Source organism: Pavona decussata, unplaced genomic scaffold (genome assembly GCF_977016875.1).
Source record: "Pavona decussata unplaced genomic scaffold, jaPavDecu1.1 SCAFFOLD_114, whole genome shotgun sequence".
NCBI classification, from domain to species: domain Eukaryota; kingdom Metazoa; phylum Cnidaria; class Anthozoa; order Scleractinia; family Agariciidae; genus Pavona; species Pavona decussata.
Genome location: NW_028145528.1, coordinates 2,233,340 through 2,254,197, shown reverse-complemented (window position 1 = coordinate 2,254,197; position 20,858 = coordinate 2,233,340). Strand labels below are relative to the sequence as shown.

The window sequence follows — 20,858 nt, the reverse complement described above, 5'->3', positions numbered from 1 at the left end:
TAAGCAGTTATCCTCCATTATTGTCAACTTAATCGATTAATAATTTACAACTCAATTATCGACGGCGAAATATAACAATAAATATTACAATTTACAGCGAGTAAAAAGAAAGTTTTAATGAACATAAATCACTTCTCTCAAGATTTAATTTGTGGCAAATTTGGTAGCCGCCGAAGAAGCGTACATGCCTAGGCATTTCTTCATGAGCGAAATATATAAGCTAGTCCCAAGACTGAGACCCAACTAGTACGTGAAGTGGGTACAATCGTAAATGAACAATTCCACGCAGCAGTTCCATAGTAGGCAGTAGAAAAGGAAAGGTTCTCTGCAAGCTACCTTGTTGGCAACAAAAAGCTACTTATGACACTAAATGGGTTCTCACCTCAACAGAGGTCATGCACACTATTCGTGTCTATGTTTTGTTTTTTTGTTTTTTTTTTCAACTGCATTTTTCATTAAACATAGCATATTAACAACTCCCTTGTTACTGCACAAATACAAATCCCATGGCCGGGATGTGCTTTTCCCCGTTATCCGGGTTAAGATTTTCGCCGGCTTTTGCCTCGTTTCCACACGTGTTGTTACCACCAAAATGACCTGCGGTACCAAACCCCATTCTGGAGTCACAGGAATTGCAGTTAGACTCCTGATTAGCAACGATACCGATTCTTGCCTTGGAATAGAATTCTTTGTAACCAGCACACACAGCATTGAAGCCTTCCTTGTTACAATCTATTTGCAAAGATGCATTCCTAATAAGGCCCTTCCACTTGTCACGACCTAATGATGTGTTGCGGTATTGCCCATCAGCGATCAGCGAGAACAACGAGCTGGCCTTCTTGTCTACGACAACAAAGTTGGTTTGCTGGCCGACCTTCATACCGAGGCAGACCTTTGAGAAGGATGTGTTCCAGTAGGTTGGTAGCTTTGTTTCTCGTGTGTCGAGCCCAGTCTCCCCTCCGATAAGGTTGAAGGTCGTTTTGTTCGTCCAAAGGCTGGAATTGTAGTGAAAGGTTTGCTACAAATAAAAGATCAGATTATTATAGAATAATTTGCGCAACACAAGTATGGTTATTAAGATAATTTTAGTTTGTTTCCAAATCATGTAGTTGTATACCTCCTGAAAACATATATAACGAGAAGAACATTCCTAAAAAAATTAATGAAATCATTTTGCGTGTTTGATAATCAGTGCACTGAACGTTAAATTCTGTAGTTCTGGAGACCTGCTCAGTAAAACAGAGATTTACGCATGTATTAGAAATGTTTAGCGTGTATGAAAGTTTAAACTTCATTTAAGAAATTTGATGAAAGAGCTATTACTGTTAATAAAAGTGCTAAACATACTTTCATGTTCAGCGCTGAGTGAGGCTACATGAAGAAAAGGTTCATTGGAATTTTACAGAGCATAAGCGATGATCCCAAGAGAGTCCGAGAATTGGCAACCGTCTAAATGGTGAAAAAGGTAAAAGAATTTTTACCCGCCTTATCTTGATTAACCGTTTTATTTCACCCATTTTGAAATCACTGGTGATCTTCGCAATCTGATTGGTTCTCAACGGTGCGATTTATTCACGAATCGCACCATTTTTTGCTCCAAAATTGCATCCCTTTTTTAGCCCTTCAAAATTAATATGAAATAATAATAATAATAATAATAATGATAATAATAATAATAATAGTTATCAATCAAATTTCATGGCTCACCTGCACTAGCCAATCAGATCGCAAAAAATATTGGGAAAAAAGTCACTTTGGGAGAAATTTTGAAATTTCTGTCCCCCAACTACTTCCCCCTTTTCCAGAAAAAACCGAGTTTCCTGCATGAAGTGAATAAATTAAATATTAATTTATTACAAATAAAACTGTATGATTTCAAAATGGGTGTAACAAAGTGGTAATTGAACTTTGTGTTGTGCAGTTTTTGTCTGAAATCATACTTGTGATTTTTTTATAACATGGAGGGCAAAAAAAACTCACTCCTAATTGGTCGGGCGGCGAAAATACTTGCTCCTGATTGGTTGAGCACGCCATTTGTACATTTTGTTGGTTTCTTCATTTTGTGCCGCGACAACAACGACTTCTTTCAGGTTCTTTGGAGTTTGACTTTTTAAGCCGGATTGTTTGTGCCAAAAAAAATTGGAAATCAAGTGCTACAGCTACAAAGGAAATCCCTAAAGGTGAACTTCCGTTTCTTACAAGAAACAGCAAGAGATTACTTGTGTCAAAAACTAAAACCTTGGTCGGATTTGTTTGGTTGAAAAACTGAAAACATTCATGGCCGCGTCCAAGTACTTTCACCTCTTTACGGCTTCTTCCAACGAACGATAACCAAACAAAATCGAACTCGCGCTGCGCGCTTCTTCGATTTTGAAATCATATGTATGATTTCAAACCAAATTGCACTCCACTCAGTTCAAGTACCATTATATATAACGTGATGGTCATCCTATGGACAAAAATAAGACTTTCCATAGTCATATTGGTAGTTGTCGCATCATGGTTATTATGTAATATATTAAACACGAGGAAGATTGTTTCATCCGAGTTCTGAAAACCGAACTTCGAGGTGTTTGGAAGTCGGATGAAACACCATTTCGAGTGTTTGATATAGCTTCTCAAAACATAAATAATTATTGGCAAAACTAAAAGAAAAAGCTCACCAAAATTTTATGTTAATTGAGATCACAGTTTCAAACTTCCTTCACGGTAGTGATTTTCTTTGTTCTCACTTCAGGAATTATTAATGAGTATAAGAACTATAGGCAAGACAACGATGACTATTTTGGTGATATGACTGCTTCTCTGTTTGCTCCAACTATATTCAGGATGTTTTTGTTCTTGATCCAAAAACAATAGAAAGTAACGATAGCTTGACCCAACCAGCATCGCATGGGGAAAATCTTGGTCACAAATTGAAGAGCCAATCGGAATGTGGTCCGTAACATTTCTTTAGCAATTTCCGTGTATTTTCAGGCGAGAATTTAATGCTTTGCTTTAATTTGTTTTAATTAGTCCCTTGGACTTCAATTCCTCCCAGGGGGCGCCTTTTCCTGAAACACTGAAACACTTTTATACATTATCCCACGAATTGATCCGCTATATTTGTTTGTATTTTATCAAGGGGTGGCTTTTGGAGAGTGGAAGGGAGGGGGGCTCAAACGCTCTCAACCGAAGATTAACCAGAATATCAGGTGGATATCTATTTGGAGGCAGTTAATCACCACAGAAATTCGGATTTGATTTTAAAGAACATCTGAAAGTTCTCAAAATTTTGTAACACAGGTAAACTAAATTTTTTAGTTTTCGGGTGGCAAATATCTCGTTAAAAATGCGAAAAAAAAAGGTTAACTAACAATTTCCTAAAACCAGTAACAGTTCGTAAACTTTGAGATACAGTCGAACCTGTATATAAAGGCCCTGTATTAAGCGGCCACCCTCTATTAAGCGGCCAGATTTTAAAGTCCCGATTGTTCGCTCATATAAACGCTGCATTTGTTACCTGTATTAGGCGGCCACCTCTATTAAGCGGCCGCGGCCACCCTGTAGCAGTCCTATTCTCGGTTTTCACTGTCACGCCATTGAAAAAAAATCGAAACCATTCTATGAATGAAGTCAAGAAATTGACATGGTGTAGAGGATAAATAAATGAGGCATCTGTCCAAGTGTCAGATCTGTGCGGCATTCCGTACTCGAGTTATTTGACAAAATGTTCCACATAAATTTATAGAGCTTAGTATGGAGACGCCATGTTTGTGTCCCTCTGAGGGGCACAAACATGGCGGCCGGAAATACGAAAAAACATCTGGAGTTCACTTTTGCCAGAAAAGAGGTTTGTTTGCCCTTGTGAATTTTCGAATGTTTAGATTAATATTTCTCCTCAAACTTAAATTGTTTAGAATGCTGAAAATCACCCGAAGAGTCATTTTTAAGATACGGAAAAGCACTGTCACGGCCGTCCTCCTGATGTCACGCAAGATGGAAACTCGGAAATTGAAACTGTTCTATTTTCAAAAGGAAGCACGACATCGAGCTAAGAAATTGTGAACAGACATATTTTTAGGTAATCTTTCCTTGAATGGAGGTAAAAATTTTGTAGGCCTCCCAGTTTTGAATTCTAGAATTTGGTGACGTCACGTGAAAACCAAGAATGTTTGTCTTTTTTTGTTATTTTTACCTGTATTAAGCGGCCACCCTTGAATAAAAACTAAGCCATATGTTATTTTATGCGGTATTTTATTGTGTTTAAAATGCGATCCAGCATCACTATAAAGAAATAACATGTACAAAGCTGCTGCAAGCTGAAACTCGGGCGTTTAATATCGTTAAGGTTACTCCAAACCTTTGAGGGGCTACTTTTTGCGGAAAGTTTATTTTTCGATCAAATTAAAGTTAATAACTTAAACTTACATTTTCAAAAACAAATTATTTAAAATCTTAAAACACGCGCGAGAACATTGAGAAAAAGGTATTTTCGTAAAAAAGTTAATAAGTTTTCAAGGTGACATAATCTCTGTAAGGCGTGGACTCCCCAGCGACCTTTTCGCGGCAACGGCTTCATTTCAACTTATTAGAATTTTTTGTTTACACTCGAGTTTGAGTGCTGTGGTTTTGGAAATAGGCAAGTCAATTTCTCATCACTTTGCAGCACAGAAGGTGCTAAGTATCTTGAATCTTCCTAGACCAGTGAGCAATGTTTCGTGGACTGCATATATGAAGGCTCCTGAGAAAGCTCGTAACGAGCTCCTCGAAAGAGAACTCAAAAACGCGATGCTACAAGTGAAAAGACACAAGCGTACTTCTTCTGTTCACTGATTCAACTTGAAAAGTGGGAAACTCCTACCCTTTTAATGCTATAAATGTAGTTTAATTGATATTGAAAGCCTTATATATTCTATTTTGAATCTTGTATAATAGAATGTCGATTTGAACTTCATTTTCATTTGAAAAATTCAAGCGAGTTTTTTATTATCTTGCACGCATGGAAATTATGCGTCAGTCATTAACGTGTAACCAAAAGATTGAAAATTCATATCTTTTGAACTATTGAACGGAAGAAAACCATGCTTTAAAACGTTATTTAGTAAACTATTTGAAAACGTACTATCGAAAGAAGCTTCACGTTTAGTTTTTCTTGCATCTCCAGTGCGCGTAACGGCCTTTCAATGATGCGTGTTACGTGATACTTGAGATGCAAAATGTTCAAAAATCTATAGCTCGGGTTTAAATCATCGTAAAATTCTCGTTCTTGCACCAAAATAAAGCTATTGAAATGTGCTATGAGATATATTGAGATATTATTATGCGCGTTTGCCTTTTATTGAAAAATATTCGCATAAACTTTCGTTTCCGGTTTTGTTTACAAGTTCACGATTCACGCTGCGCACTTGTACTTTTTACTGATTTCACCTTGAAACTGTGCAACTCTTATGTTGTTATTGCTGTAAATGTACTTTCATTAAATTTAAAAACCTTATATATTGTAGTTTCAATATTCTATAAAAGACTGTTCATAAGAACTTCATTTTCAATTGAAAAATGGAAGCAAGTTTTTATCATGTGGAACGCGTATGAAATTATGCGTCACTCATTAACGTGTAACCCGGCAAAACGGTTTGAAAAGTCGTATCTCTCTCAACATATTCAACAAATAAAAAAAATAAAACCATGCTTTTAAACCTCATTTATTACATCGTCGAGCCTGGTTAAGTGTAGGAGATTGCCTTTGGGGGTTCTAGTGTTCTTGCACATCTTGGTTTATAAACCAAAATACGCTCATCAATTCGAAGACTTGCCGGCCAAAATACGCTCATCAATTCGAAGACTTGCAATGTTACTGAACACAAACAAAACTTACCCGATAGCTTTCACGTCGGCCACTAGTGCCTCCCTATGATGCTGCATTGGCGCTTGCTTGTCGGTTTATCTTCTTTTTTTTTCGTTTCTTTTTTGTTAAAAGTTTTTTCCCCTAGGTAATACCGAAAACGTGCTCGCAGAAGCTGACTGGGAAAAACATGACTGAAAAACTATAACTTTCCCGCGAAGCACCATTTTGCTTCCTGTGAACGTCAGGGGCTCTACTATGTTATTGGCTGGCGGCTCACAGTGTGAGCCCGGTGTTGACATAATTCTCCGAGAAGGCGTGACATGCTTCTAAATCTTTAGAAGGCGAAAACTCGCAATACGATTTCTGCAAGATGCCTCCTCTTCAAATGAATTAATAGGGTATGTAGAATCGACGGAATTTTGTGAAATTTGGCCCAAAAGTTAACTGAAAAACGAGGAACAAAAGGGTGTCGGGGGCATTTTTTTTTTTAAATCAAAAACTTCCCTCCTGGCGGCCTCGGAACACAACACGTTTGCAAATTCTTTTTTACTGGAACTTGACAGATATATTAAAAGAAAACCAATAGGAATACGGGGAAATGCTCACACCCTTTGAGAGATTGATGATTTGTGATTAACACTGTGCAGCTACATTTCGTCAGAGATCATGCACGTTTGATACCCGATTAATTCGACGGAATGGCGCTCTGTCATTTTACTGTTTACCGGCTTCCTTCGCCTTAGCAGAGGAATAACCAAAATAGCTTATAATTTTATCGAATTCTGCATTAAATAAGCTTTTTATCGATATATAGATTGTGTCGGTTTCCTAAAAAACAACGCGCGTACGAATTTTTTTCGGGAAGGCACCCGCGAAGGTTTGGAGTAACCTTAACGCTTTTCAGATGTCCTCAATGTGCTGAAGTACAGTAACATATCACGAACGCTAAAAGAAATTTGTTTTGAATATGGTTCTCTTAAGCAAGAAATTCCTCTTCAATTAGCTTGTTCTGCAGCCATGTGACATTGAACATTGAGCGTAACTGACAACTATGAAATGAGTGAATGAGATATTTTGTTGTGAACTGTAAGTCATAGAAATAGAGCACTGTATACCGTAGAAGAGTAGAGGACAATTTATTGCATAGTACTTTTACACAATGTTACGTATATTATACCGTTAAGTTACAAGTTGTCACTGAACTTTGTTTAAAGTAGTGGTCGCTTGAAAGATTGTTGATTGTCCTATTGTTTCCTTGCATGAACTGTTTTTCTATGGCACGCCATTAATATTGACATTAGACAACGCCCAGTGAGTATTTTTAGTGATCCTGTATTAAGCGGCCACCTGTATTAAGCCGCAAGTTCCCCAAGTCCCGAGGGTGGCCGTTATATACAGGTTCGACTGTATCAGATTCGGCTTCGTACAACTTTCTGTAAATTAAATTTTCACCTGAAGCATCCGAACAGATCAAACTGTATTAACTAACACAAATAAGTCTTTAAAACACAGGAGACAAGGGTAACGTTTAAATGTTTTACTTGAATGTTGTCGTTGGGTGTCCCTGGAATTTACTGCAGTTATAAAAGCGCATTGCGACCGTAGGCATGTTTTGGTTTTACTTTTTCCTATGTGAAGCGCGTTGCGAATCTAAGGGTATAAGGCCAGTCTCACTTTCTCTCAATGACGTGGAAATAACTGACATGCATACAATCTACTGTTCCCGCAGATTACAGCTTCGCATAATTTGGCTTTCGTATGATCACATGACCGAAAACCAGATATTACAAAAATAATGAAAATTATAAAATGATATTTTCACCAGTTATTTAATAAAGTCGTGATATAAAATACTCTGGCTGTACCTTTTTTCCGTCAATCTTCATGACCAGCGTCCATCCACCTTTTGTGCAGTTTCCATTTGCAGAGTGAGCATCAATCATATGGCAGTAAACGCTAACGATTTGACTCCCCACTATCATTTTGTAGGCTTTGCTCTCATTGCCGCTGTAAAACAGATGTAGCAGGTAAGACATATGGTCATATGTCGCAAATAACTTGAAAATGGCTGCTTATAAACCGCGTCAGTTGTTAGAGAGCCAATTAACTCTAATCCACAATTAAAAATAGACCGAGGTTTTCATCGTGCTCGTCTAAAATGCTATTGAAAACCAGGTTTGAGCTGAAGGTAAAGAAACGGACTAAGTTTACACTGAATGTAAATATATGAAACATATATTTTGAACTGCGGATAAAAGATCAAATAGAAGAAAGAACCTCGCAGTTAGTACGCAACTTAAGCTGGTTGCGAAAAGAAAACCTGAAAAAACACTGAGGGACAAACATCATCTGAAAGAATTTTCATTGATTATTGTTTAAACTTGTTCTTAGTGATTGAACTTGAACTTTATTTTGAAAAGCCCACATGAGGTGAATAAGGTATATAAGTATGTATGTAATCAAAGTTGACACCCCAGGCCTAGGGTAAGCTAAGTAGTCTTTAAACAACGGGGCCCGATTGTTCGAAAGCCGATTAACGCTAGTTCACGATTAAAAGTTAAGCGCTCATTACAGTGGTTTTTGAAAGCTAATTTTAAGCTAATGTTAAAGACAAGCCCGAGTCAAAAATTGAGGGACAAAAATCTTTGGAAGAATCTTAAATGATTAGTAATTAAACTCGAATCAAAGTTCACGTTAATCCAGGATTAGTTTAATCGGGCTTTGAACAACTGGGCCCAGAGTTCTTATGCCACTGAGGTATATTTCGACGTCAATAATGATAAACAGAAAACAAATAATAATAATAATAATAATAATAATAATAATAATAATAATAATAATGATGATAATAACAATGAACAACTGGGCCATGATAACAATAATAATAATAATAATAAGCAACTAGCGAGATTTTAGGATTAGAACGTTTAATATTCTTCACATTTAGGATTAGTAGGGGTTTCTGAATTTTTCTCAGTTTAGCGTATGATTGGTCATATAAATGACTTTTATTCTTTTTTTAAATCTATTATTATTATTATTATTATTTTTCAAAAAAAATTGTGCTTGAAAATAGCTCTGTTGTGCTTCGAAATACTCTCTTTTTTAATCACAACTGAATTGTAAATAAGTTTTTTAATAGTTCTTTTTTCCACATTTAACTTGTAAATGTCACTTTTTCTTGGAATATTTTAATAAAGATCTTTATATTTTTATTTATTATTATTATTATTATTATTATTATTATTATTATTATTATTATTATTATTATCAAGTAGACCGATTTTAAAATGCCGAATTTATTTTTTTTTAAAGAAAACTTCATGACAGTTGTTCTTTTTTTCTTTTACTTTACAAAAACATTGTTGCTTAAAAATGTTATCTTTTTTTAATCGAAAAGAAATCTGAATAGGTTTTTAATAGCTCTTTTTTTATATACTTTTAACTTGTTATTATTATTATTATTATTATTATCATTAATAATTATGATATAACTATCGTAAAGAACGCACTTTGATTGGTTCCTCTGCGTGCACACAAGTAAGCTGGGGTCGGCTAAGCCTCGAACAACTCTTACGCTTCTTACGTGCTGCAACCTCCCGCGTTCATCCATAACTGAATAGTGCGCGTTGGGTCGTTTGCCATTTGTTAACTTCCTCATTCACGAGTTCCTTTGTTGCAGTGAACGGAAGCCGACTTTGAACGTACAATTAATCTATTGACATAAGTTAGCACCCATTGCAAATGTCTTAAATGGAGATCAAAATAATGTGACTTGAACAGTAATTTTTATTTGGTTTTTTTGTGACATTGCCGTGCTTGATAGTGCTGTTCAAAATATCGAAAGATCCCAACAAGTTAATCAGCCAACTGCTAAATTTTAGATGGCCACGAAGCCCATATGAAAAACAAACATAACAAAAATATGATGGTTCAAAATCCAATCTTTTCAAATTGATGTGACTTTTACAAAGCGAACCAGAACAAAGCTCCTTCTCTAAATGATAAGAATACCAATAAGTGTCATCCCGTGGTCTTAAATTAATGCTTGCGCTGGTAAGGTATTTAAGATGGCGTACTGTTACTCACAACTTTTTGTCATAAATTTCCTTGCATGACGAAACTGCAACACAAAGTAAAAACAAAATATACAAATTTCACTTTGTTAAATGCAGGCTATTAAACACAGCAAGGGCTCTTAACCGGGTAGTGTCGCCAAGGGTTTCTTTCCTTTTAGTGGATGAAGCACGATGAAAAACTGCAAGAAGGCATTTCTGATAATGTAGGCAATGTATGGATATGTTTACATCTTTGTCATCAGGAAATTCTTGAAGACCAGTTGTGACGTCATGGCGATCACCACGGTGATATCTCAGCTCCACAGACAGACAGAATAAATGCAAATTTCAAAGCAGAACACGACGCAAAATTTTTGAGACAAAAAATGTTTGCTGCGGGCTTCATTTCGCGCGATTTTTCTTCGCATTTTCACCTTCAGTGTGTTGCGCGCGCGATTTTGATAGAAATTCGGTTCATCCAGCTGACGCCTCCATCCTTCGTAGCTATGTTGTTTATAAATTGCGCACGCGTGCGCAGCTTAAACTCCTTTTAAGCCTCAGCTATCTCTCAAGACCTAAATTAGTTAACCATGTCCAACGAAAATCGAAAGGATTTTTGTGTCAAGCACTGCATGAAAAGCTGCGTCCAGAAGCCAAATTGTTATTTCTGCATCCACCTTATTGCCAGGCACGTCTCCATGCACAATTTTTATGTCCGCAAGCACAATCGTCATGTAACGTTTTCTTATTAAAACATTCTTTTAAGATGCCCTTCTAACCTTACCTGGTTCACAAACCCTTCCATCTCCGTAATATCCCGGTTTACAAGAACAGTTGTATGATCCGCTGGTATTATTGCACACAGCATGAGCACTGCATTTGTGTTTTCTAGTAGAACACTCGTTGATATCTGTAAGAAAACGCCGTAAGTCTTTAGTTCATTAAAAACTACTTAGATCAAAGGAATATTGAGTAAAATTAACCCACAAGTAGATTAAGGCTATTTTGAGTCTGGATTGCTTCTTAAATAAAGGAAATCTGATCCAATTCGCAAATCATAATTTGAAGATAGTAGTGTATGCAAGGGCCGGCCTTCTTAGAGTGATTGCTTTCTGATCTTGTCAAGCTTAAGGCTATTTTAAACGTACTGATTAATGGGGCCAATCTGGCCTAATTTGACAAAGACAATACCTAAGCTGGCGAAATTGATCTGTGGCAGTGCTACAGATGTTTCTAATGGTGCTGATTCTCACCCTGCACTATTGTAATATGTACATTAGCCCATGAAAGTGTAAATTAGCCTTTAACCCTTTAATCCCTAAAAGTGATCAGCCTCAATTTTCTTCTTGTAATACCAATGCTTATTCAACCCCTGAGGTCATGAGAATTAAGGATAAGATCACCCAAGGAGAATTTACTTGATATTTTACAAACTTCTCCCAGGTACTTTTCTCAGAAAAGTATGGGGACAAGATAAGAGAATTTGCCCTTTGATATTATGGGTTATAGGGTTAATCTCCAAATGCGTTACGTTATGGGAATCTTAAACTAATGTTAGGGCGTAGTTAGTGGGGCCGTTGAATGCAATCTATTTTTATCTAATTTCATTTGAACAAACGATGATTTAAAAAACAGAGTGATAAATATCACGAGGGCCTTAAGGTAGTTTCGAGATTCTTTGTTGATAGTCGACACGCCAATCAAAACGTCACTTGAAAATATATATTCATGTTACTTGAAACACTTCGCGATTCATTCGAAGTCGTTCAACTTGTTGAATGTGAGCGAATTATCAAGGAACTAGACTGCTACCAATGAACCAATGACGTTCTACTTGAGGAAGAGAACGAAACGTTCACTGTCGTGTGTCGGCCCACAGCCATTATTTTCGGCTGCACAAGGCGTGAAGAATTCCTCAGCCGATCCAAATACAATCAGCCAAACTTTTCGATCTGCTTCAAACGCCGAACTTGACCTGAGCCGTTTGTATATAAGGCTTATTATCATACCTTTCTTGCAATGACAGCCCGTGAATCCAGCAGTGCACAAACAGCGATATCCCTTGTCTGTAAAACCAGTTTGACAGGTTGCGTTGTTCTTGCAAGAGTTTTTCAAACATGCATTCTTAGACAAGGAGAAAAAAGAAAGCTTGGTACAAAGGGATATACTGATAGCTGGTCCCTTTCGGTTGCACGTACAGAATTCGCTGAGAACAGCTATCAAATCGGTTAATATGTTATTTTACGAATTTTTGTTTAGAGACTAACGAAATTGTGTGGGCAGCTAAAATTCACGGTACTACAAAATTATGTTTAGTCAACTTTTCTTGAAAAATTGTTTCGAGACAGAACTAAGGACCTGTTTTCTTAGCGGAGGCCGCACTGATTGTGAGATGCAAAGCACCAGACGAAACAACGTCCACAGGACATGTAGGAGTTGGTATACCTGTGGGTATGTCAACGAACTAACTGTCGTTCCTGCGGACAAACCGTGAATTGTCGGTTATGAAAGTTGTGGTTTCTTTTCATCAAAGTTTAAAATGATAGTGTGGTCTATGTTGATATCATTACAGCCAACTCTATCAAGCTTATAAATCTTTCACAAAAATGGCCATTTTAGCGTTTAGCAGCCGCAACAGTTATAATTTACAAAGCTTTGCAAAATATTAAAAAGAATAGATATTAAACAGGCTAGCTCAAAACAACGACACAAAGAGTTTGAGTTCAGAAGACATGTTTCAGATACTTCAGTATCCATCAGCAGTTTAAGAATGTTAAAAAAATTGTGACTATATATAAAGTAGATTACAATGCAAGTAAGCGCTGATTACAGAGCGGTTTTCAATCGAGTGTCGTAAAACAAAACAAAACCAAAGTAATTACTCTGGCCAATCACAACGGGTGCAAACAACGCATTGAACCAATCAGAATTCAAAGTTCTATCTCAAAGGACTGTAATTTTGTCAGAATCGTTCAGAATATCTCCGCACGTGTTTTGAGTCAGAATCAAAGTCTTTACGCATGCTCGCGCGCCAGAATACACTTCATTTAAATCTCAACGATACACTCTCCCGCAATGGCCCAGAGTGCAACACAACAAGTAATAAGTTCAACTCTGGCAATTGAAAACTAAACAATTCCTAAACGACTAGGATCTACTTTTAAGTAGATCCTAGTCGTTTAGGAATTGTTTAGTTTTAAAAATGTTCTGTCCTGCCTTTGCCGCTGCCCTTCGGCTTGGCAAACGATCAGGCAATACTCAGTTCCTCTTGATTGCATGATGTAGGCTCATGTGTCTCCAATGGGTAGAGCTTCTGTACAGGCCTCTCAATGACCGTGCTCGGTTTGCTTCGTTCTCCGACCTTCACTGCAACTCCACGCACTACTCCAGCACTCCCCGTGATCAGCCTTTCGACTCTGCCCAATCTCCAGAAGCTTCTCCGCACATTGTCTTCATGCACAATTACAACATCTCCCACCTTGATGGTGCTGGCTTGCTGCTGCTTCCTTGCCTCTAGACGGTGCTGCTCCGGAAGACTCAGCAATGAAACACCATCAGTTGATGCTGAGGTGTCACAGACCACTATGGGGCAGGTAATGGACTTTTCCCAGAGAGGCCTGATTCATTTGTGGGATGTCCTCAACAATTTCCCTCTGCATTTGGTCCTTAATCACGTTGTCGTACTCATAGAGAATCTCAGGCTGCTGTCTAAGTCGTCTCAAGGTGCCTCCAAGCCTGCTCAAACTCAGCTCATTGTTGTCTTCGCAAGATAGGGTATGAACTCTTCCAATGTAGCCGCGCTTCATATCTCTCACCATTGAAGGTCAAGCCCTCCAAAAACTTGTCATGAGCAGAGTCACATTTCTGCTTAATTCTAATAGACTCAAGCTCCCAGAAATTTGACAACTGGTCATCAAAGTTCACATACTCTGTGTCTGTCCTCAGGGTGTGGGTGCTTACATAGTTGACTGTAATGGACGGAGAGCTACTTGGCCGATCCACAGGACCTGACAGCACCCATCCCAATCTTGTATTTAAAACTACGGGTCCAGAGCGTCCTCGTCTCACCTCCCCAGTGACTAGGTTCCAATAACTGTGATCCCACCAAGATATCCATGTCAAAGTCAAGGATGTCTACAGAATTATCAGCAAGCTTCAGTTCCTGCAAATGAGGATAAGACTGATAGGCAACTTCAATAGCATGCTTCCGCAAGGGTGCACATATCATAGGTGTTGCGTAAGCTGTCAGATAGACATTAAGATCACTGCTAATTCCCTTCAGGCAAAGCTGTACCACTTCACATTCTTGTATCTGGCCATCCTCATTACCAAAGGTCTTGATCATCAACTTCTCAGGGAGAAGAACTGCCAGATTATGGGATTCCTTCAGTCTACATGACACGTATGACCTCTGGCGGCAGCTGTCTAGAATTACTCTCGCCTTTACAGATTTGTCACGACCTGTTTCTGGGACTTCAGCTTGAGCAGTCGGCAACAATACTGACGTTTTCGCATCAATGTACAGGGTTGATGTCTGATGACTAGTCCCTTGATCATGACTTGGAGAATAGTAGGTGTCAGAGAATGTGGTCTGCGGCGTTCCTGGCTGACATGCCGCAGTAGGTGTTGCTCTGCCACAAATGCTAACATGGTGTCGACCTCCATACTCTTTGCATCTCAACTTTGACTGACAGTTTCTGCTTAAATGATGTGCCCTCAGGAATACATATCACTTTCCTTTCTTTCTCAAAATGCTAAACCGTGTAGGCACATCTACTGCTACTGGACGGTCAACTGAGGGACAAGAAAGAAAGAGGATGCTGGGGGCCCCTGGTTAGGCCCATCAGTTGAAGACACTAGTGTGGTAGCAGTTGGAAGACCCTGACCTCGAGCTTTCTTAGACTCACTCCCCCTTTCGCTTGGTCTGCTCATGAAACTACACTCTTCCCTGGCCTCAACTTAACCTTTTCCTTGAACGATTTTAGCAATTTGTCCAGATGCCAGATTCCACTTTCAAAGTGCCGATCGAGTTATAATGACTCTCTGTTCCTCAAGCAATTTGTTCATCGTCACAGGCACCAATAAACTGCCATACGTGTCAGAGGCTGTACCAAGAGCCTCCAGTCCTCTAACATTAGCTTCAACCTTATCATAAATCATTCTTATTCGCTTAATGTCATTGATCACTGTTACAGCTGGCAGTTGTAGAAGGGCTTCCATGTGTGAGCTAATAATTAGCTGCTTGTTTCCAAATCGTTCAGTCAGAATTTCCACGGCACTTTTATAATTCGACTCAGTCAGTGATAGACCAGATAATGAAGCTAGAGCTGCACCTTCCAATAAACTTCGCAGATAATTGAACTTATTAACTTCGTTCAACGATGCATTCGTATGAACGGCAGAACTGAAGGAGTCCCAAAACGACTGCCACCCCCTAGGATCACCAGAGTACCTTTTAGTAAACAGTTTGGGCAATTTCGCACTGGAAAGTAATGGAACGGACCCATCTGAAGATCCCTGTTGCTGTTCCTTTGCTTTGGCTCCTTCGGGCTTCAGAATTTTTTCGGCCTTGCAGACGGTATCCGTAATACGACGTGCAAATTCGCTCGTTTCCTCGATTTCCTTTTCCAAATCGGAAGACCCGTCATAAAATACGCCTGTCAAGGTTCTTGAGGCTATCAGATTTCTCTTTTAGCAGTGCAACATTTGATTGCAGAATTTCCATCGACGATGGATCTGAGGTTTCCAAGATTCCTTCAGTTATGTGGAGGATTTTGCTGACGTAGCTTCGGTTCGCCTCGCGGATACGTCGCTTCTTAGAAAAAGGACCATATAAAGAATTCAAAGTTCTATCTCAAAGGACTGTAATTTTGTCAGAATCGTTTTGAATATCTCCGATCTTGTTTTGAGTCAGAACTCGCGCGCCAGAATACACTTCATGTAAATCTCAACGATAAGTCGCAATTTCCTGCAGTAAATACATGTAACCAGCGCCAAGCGCGGGAAAACACGGGCGAGCGAGGCACGATTGGTTTTGGTTTTACCTCTTATTGGTTGAGAAAGTAGCGCGAGTTTTATCAACCAATCACAGAGCGTAGTAATGCAAAACCAAAGCAAAAATGCAATTACTTTCGTCACTCAATTGAAACCGCTCGAAATCAAACCGAATAATAGCTAATTGTGAATAACGTAATGCGGATACAAATCTGTGAAAATATTACATAATACTAATTAAGGGATACAACAAAACAGCGAATTACAATAGTTGTGTCGTTGTTTTAGAGTGTTTAGTATCTATTTTACTTCGACCAAAAGTCGGCAACATTAACAGAATAACTAGAGCAGACTTTTAGCATTGAGGAGTTCCCGTATCTCTAATTTCTGCCTCATTTGAACGACCTCGTTGAATTAGGCAGCTTGCTGCAAACGGGAGTGTTGGTGTTTTCTTTACCGGTTTAAAACTGCAAGTAGTTCCTGTCTCAACCTTTTTGAAAAAGGTTGAGACACCCTCTCCTGAATAAGTATTTTCACTATATTACCTCGTCTTTTTGAAAACATTTGCAGTTCATCGCAATTCTATCACTCAACCAACCCCCCCCCTCCCTCCCGCCCCTTTCCCCTTTCAATATTGATGCTGCTAGGTTTAAACATAATCACAAAGATCATACAACAGGGGGAGGAGGGGGGGGTCGTTGGGGGAGCGGAAAAGTTCTGAAATGAAAATTCCCCTAAATGACACACTTTTAACCCAGATTGTCTCAACTCTTCGAGAATGCTTACAGGTAGATCATGTACCTTTGCTCCACGGTATATATACGCATAATTTGTCTTCAGTTTGCCATTTTGTCCTTCGAATGTTGAATTGTTCAGCTCACAGTTATATTTGCCATTACTTTGCGGCTCTTTTTTCAAGTTGTAGCTAACACAATTGGGCTCCATGTAGCATGCCATCTCACAGAAATCGCCATCCATGACGTCAGTGGTGCGAATCACGTGTTTTTCCAGGCGTTTATCATCAAATGTGTGCGAGGGTTTGAACTCCAATTGGCGGCAATCATCTGAGAAAGAACAATATAATAATAAACAGAACTTATCTACAGCTTATCACCAAGTCTCTATGCGCTTTGCAATTTTTCTAAAAGCTAAGTTACAAAAAATCATACCTAAATATTTGCAATCCTGTATAATGTCAAAATTTACGATAATTATAGAGGATAGTAATAAAAATAATAACATTAAAAAATTCTCCAAAACAATCAACAAAAAGAAGCTTTAAGAGGCTGTCCGCGTAAGAACACATAAGGCAAATTTCGCCTTTTACCGATTTTGCTGATACCTCCTCTTAAACTTCAGAATGCATTAAACGTGACGTACATTTAGCTAAAGCCTATTTTCACAAAAGCGGACCTGACTAATGGTCAAGTCTATTTTAACTCAAAAGCACTACACTGTAACACCAACCTACTAATGTATGGAATAAAATTTGTGGGCACTTTACGCTGCGTGCCGTACAGAGCTCCGCGATTTCTTTAATATTCATTTGATCTACTAATGTATGGAATAAAATTTGTGGGCACTTTACGCTGCGTGCCGTACAGAGCTCCGCGATTTCCCTAATATTTACGGATTTTAATCGAAACTAAACATAAAGCCGTCATATCACTAGGTAAATATTTCTGGCCATTTAGCCATATTTTAGAGAAGATCTATCTTTTTGTTATTGCATTCTGAAGTTTAGGAGGTATTTTGAAAAAATTGCAACTCAGTCAAAATTTCACAGAAAACAAAAGTTAAACAATTAAATTGTTATTGACAAATGGAACTTCAATGTGTAAAATATTCAAGCTGTTTGAGCAAGGAATGACGTTTTGGCAGCACCGGCAATGTATAGATAAATTGTAGAGTCCCCAATGGTAAATTTGGTAGTTTTGAGGTCACCTTGTAAACCGTCTCCCCAAGAACGAAAAAAAAATTGCATTGAGCTCAGTAAATGTGATTTGTTTATGGGATATAATGATTGATGATCATAAAAAAAATCAGCGAAATCGGTGAAAAGACGAAATTTGCCTTATCCGCTCTAACGCAGACAGCCTCTTAAAATAAGTCTTGAGGTCACGTTTAAAGTCCTTAACAGTGATAAGTACTGGAGTTATATATACGCCCATATTTTCTAGAAAAAGTCAGTAAGCGAGCGGCAGAGTTCTGAACGCATTGTAGTAGCGATTGCTTGTTAATCCTGTATTACGGACCCAATATTAAGTGGACCCCAGTTTGAGTCTATAAAGTTTTTCCCCATGTTTACTGTAGAATGAACTTGTACGTATTTGAATCACATCTCGATATAGTTTCACTGTCGTTGCATCACAAGGCACTTTAATTTCTGCCAATTTTAAACTAAGTGAATATCGTAAGCAATTATGGATTGATCGTAACTCTTTCGTGAACACGATGGCCTATGTTTTTATTGTATTGTTTGTTAGTAAACTGTTTTACGTTAGCATCTAAGGCCAGAATTATTTTGCACTATTCTCATCTATATACCGTACCCATTTTTTTTTTTTTTTTTTTTTTTTAAAGGCGAGTCTCACGTTTGCCGTAAAAATATTTAAGTTCAATGTTATTGTAAAGTAAGACTTTAATTTAGTGGGGTTTTTTGTTGTAGCTCAATGTTATTAACATTACTGGTAAGACGTTAATATGGTGTTTTACAATTTTAGCTCAATGTTGTGACTCCAGATCTTAATTTAGCTAGTGTTTAAATATTTTAGCTAAATGATATTGTGTAGACGTACGATAACATTTAGCTTTATTTTACTCCATTATTTTCATTCTTCGCTCAAGCCTAAATATTTTTTCACTTTCTTGTATTACATTTTTGCTTCATGGAAACTGAGTTCTTAGTATTTTCGGCAAATTAACTTTTCAATTAGGGAACACACCGCCTCTGGAAACTTGTCTTTAAAAAGTTATTATTTCCTTTGGAAGGTGTTTTCAGCTGTGAAATTGGAAAGTGATATAGCCTTTCTTTAATGAACGTTTGTTTTAAGCACACCTTTTGAGCCGGAGTTCGCATAATGATTAGTTTAGTGAACTTCATTAAAATCTAGCTCCGCTCGCACACTTTCACACCTCAAGGTTCTTTGATGCCAACTCAATCATTTTCAGTTGAATTTTCACTTTTCTTTTAGCCTTAAACCAAAATCTGTTTCGACAGGATCTAAGTAAAACTCGATTGCTTTCAGGTTAGCGGTTTGAATTGCTGGACTGGAATTCAGCCTTTCAGACATCTAAGGCCCAGTTCAGACGCCGAACTTTTCATGAGCCGAACTTAATTCAAATTAAGGTCGGCCCAAATCACGAAAATCCCGCCTTTTGATTCAGACGCCGAACTTAATTAGGCGAACTTAATTTACTTGAAGCAAAACGAATCGAAATGTCAGCGTCTTTTTTATTTTTATTTTTAATTTTTTTATTTGAAATACGTTATAATAATTTATGCATTAGGTTCGACTCATGAAAAGTTCGGCGTCTGAATCAAAGCCGTTCCAAAGCCGAAATTCCCGGCTGAGCCAGGCGGGAAGAACGGCTGAGCCGTTCCAAATTGAAACAGCCGTTCTCAACTGATTCAGACGCCGAACTTTTCATGTACTCAATTCAAGGTATTAGGTTCGGCTCATGAAAAGTTCGGCGTCTGAACCGGGCCTTAGGTTTTCCAAATTTTTGCACGAACAAAGAAACCCTATCTAATTTCTTATTCCTTTCACGATCCGACTCATCGCAGCTGCGAACACCTAGTTTTCGCATAACAATAACGTTTATCTTTAGAAAAACCAATTAACTTTAGCATTTCACATGAGTATAGCTGCTTTAAACTCTGTAGATTCACTGTAGATATACTGCAGAACTCTGTAGTTAGACTTTGAACGCATTCTGTGGAAACACTGTAGACACGCTGTAGTCCTGATCTTCTGAGCCTGTGCTGTAGGAACCTCAACTTTCTTCACGAAATAAAATCAGTTGGACCAAACCTTTGGACTTCTAAAATCTGTCTCGTAACAATTGTTAATTAAGACTTTACCGTTGGTAATGCATCAAGAGAGGAAACCAACCTTTTGAAGTGCAGAATTGCCCGTTAATCTGAGAGAGAAACGCAGCCAAAATCAGAACAAGCAAAAACATGTCCTCACGCAGGTGATGGGCCCCTGTCTGACGGTACAAAGCTCGAATGCGAGAGTTAAAAAAACACGCGTATTTTTCGAAGGGAGGTTTGTTTTTTTGTGCGCGTTATTAATAACCGTCAATCAACAGGCATAAAAATTTTATTTACATTAAATTAGAGAGCATCGTAGTTACCTACGCACTGCAAGCTAAGTAATTACGAAAAGAAAGCCTGAAAACAAAAAAAACAAGCTTGAATGGGATTTTTTAGGTTTTCTTTAAAACCGTGATGGTTTCTCGTTAGTTAAGAATCGTTGTCAGTAACTTTCGAGAATCCGGCGACAAAAGCGAAAATTCCAATTTCTTTTTATTTGCCCTAAAAGACCCTTTTGGTGAATTATTTTCAAAAACAATATTCAAAAGTTCCAGCGAATTTTTATTTTGGCCAAAATTGGGAAAGTTCAAAATCGGCCTATTCGTGCCCGATGGCCCGATTAAAATTATGCAAATTAGTAGATTTTCAAAACTTTCGTTCAAGACAAGGAAACGTTTTCTCGAGTTGATGTTTTCACAATCGTTTTTACATCCCTTGTGCTTGCTTCCAAACTATATTTTATCTCGATCTGAAAATTCTTTAATTTGAAGTTGGCCACGTAATGAATACAATGTTTGCTATTCCTTAGTTAGAGTGATTTTTGTCCTATTTTAGATGACCATATCATCGGGGGTATACGAATATGCTGCTAATAGAAGAACCTTTTTGAACGTGCAATTTTTTCTTATTTATCGTGGTAAAATATTTAGTTTGGTCCGTA

At 38.0% G+C, this 20,858-nt stretch overlaps 1 protein-coding gene across 1 annotated transcript; it reads right to left on the bottom strand.

Moving 5' to 3' along the window:
* Window positions 1–417: 417 nt before the first annotated feature.
* On the bottom strand, window positions 418–20,099 carry LOC146470149 (uncharacterized). The gene is made up of 7 exons (XM_085122288.1): window positions 19,995–20,099; window positions 16,681–16,943; window positions 11,895–12,009; window positions 10,670–10,795; window positions 9,917–9,950; window positions 7,693–7,834; window positions 418–1,018 (listed from the first exon to the last, which is right to left on the bottom strand). Exons 1-7 carry the CDS (start codon window positions 20,062–20,064, stop codon window positions 485–487), a joined length of 1,284 nt encoding a protein of 427 aa, XP_084978414.1. The 5' UTR covers window positions 20,065–20,099; the 3' UTR covers window positions 418–484.
* Between the last annotated feature and the right edge of the window lie 759 nt (window positions 20,100–20,858).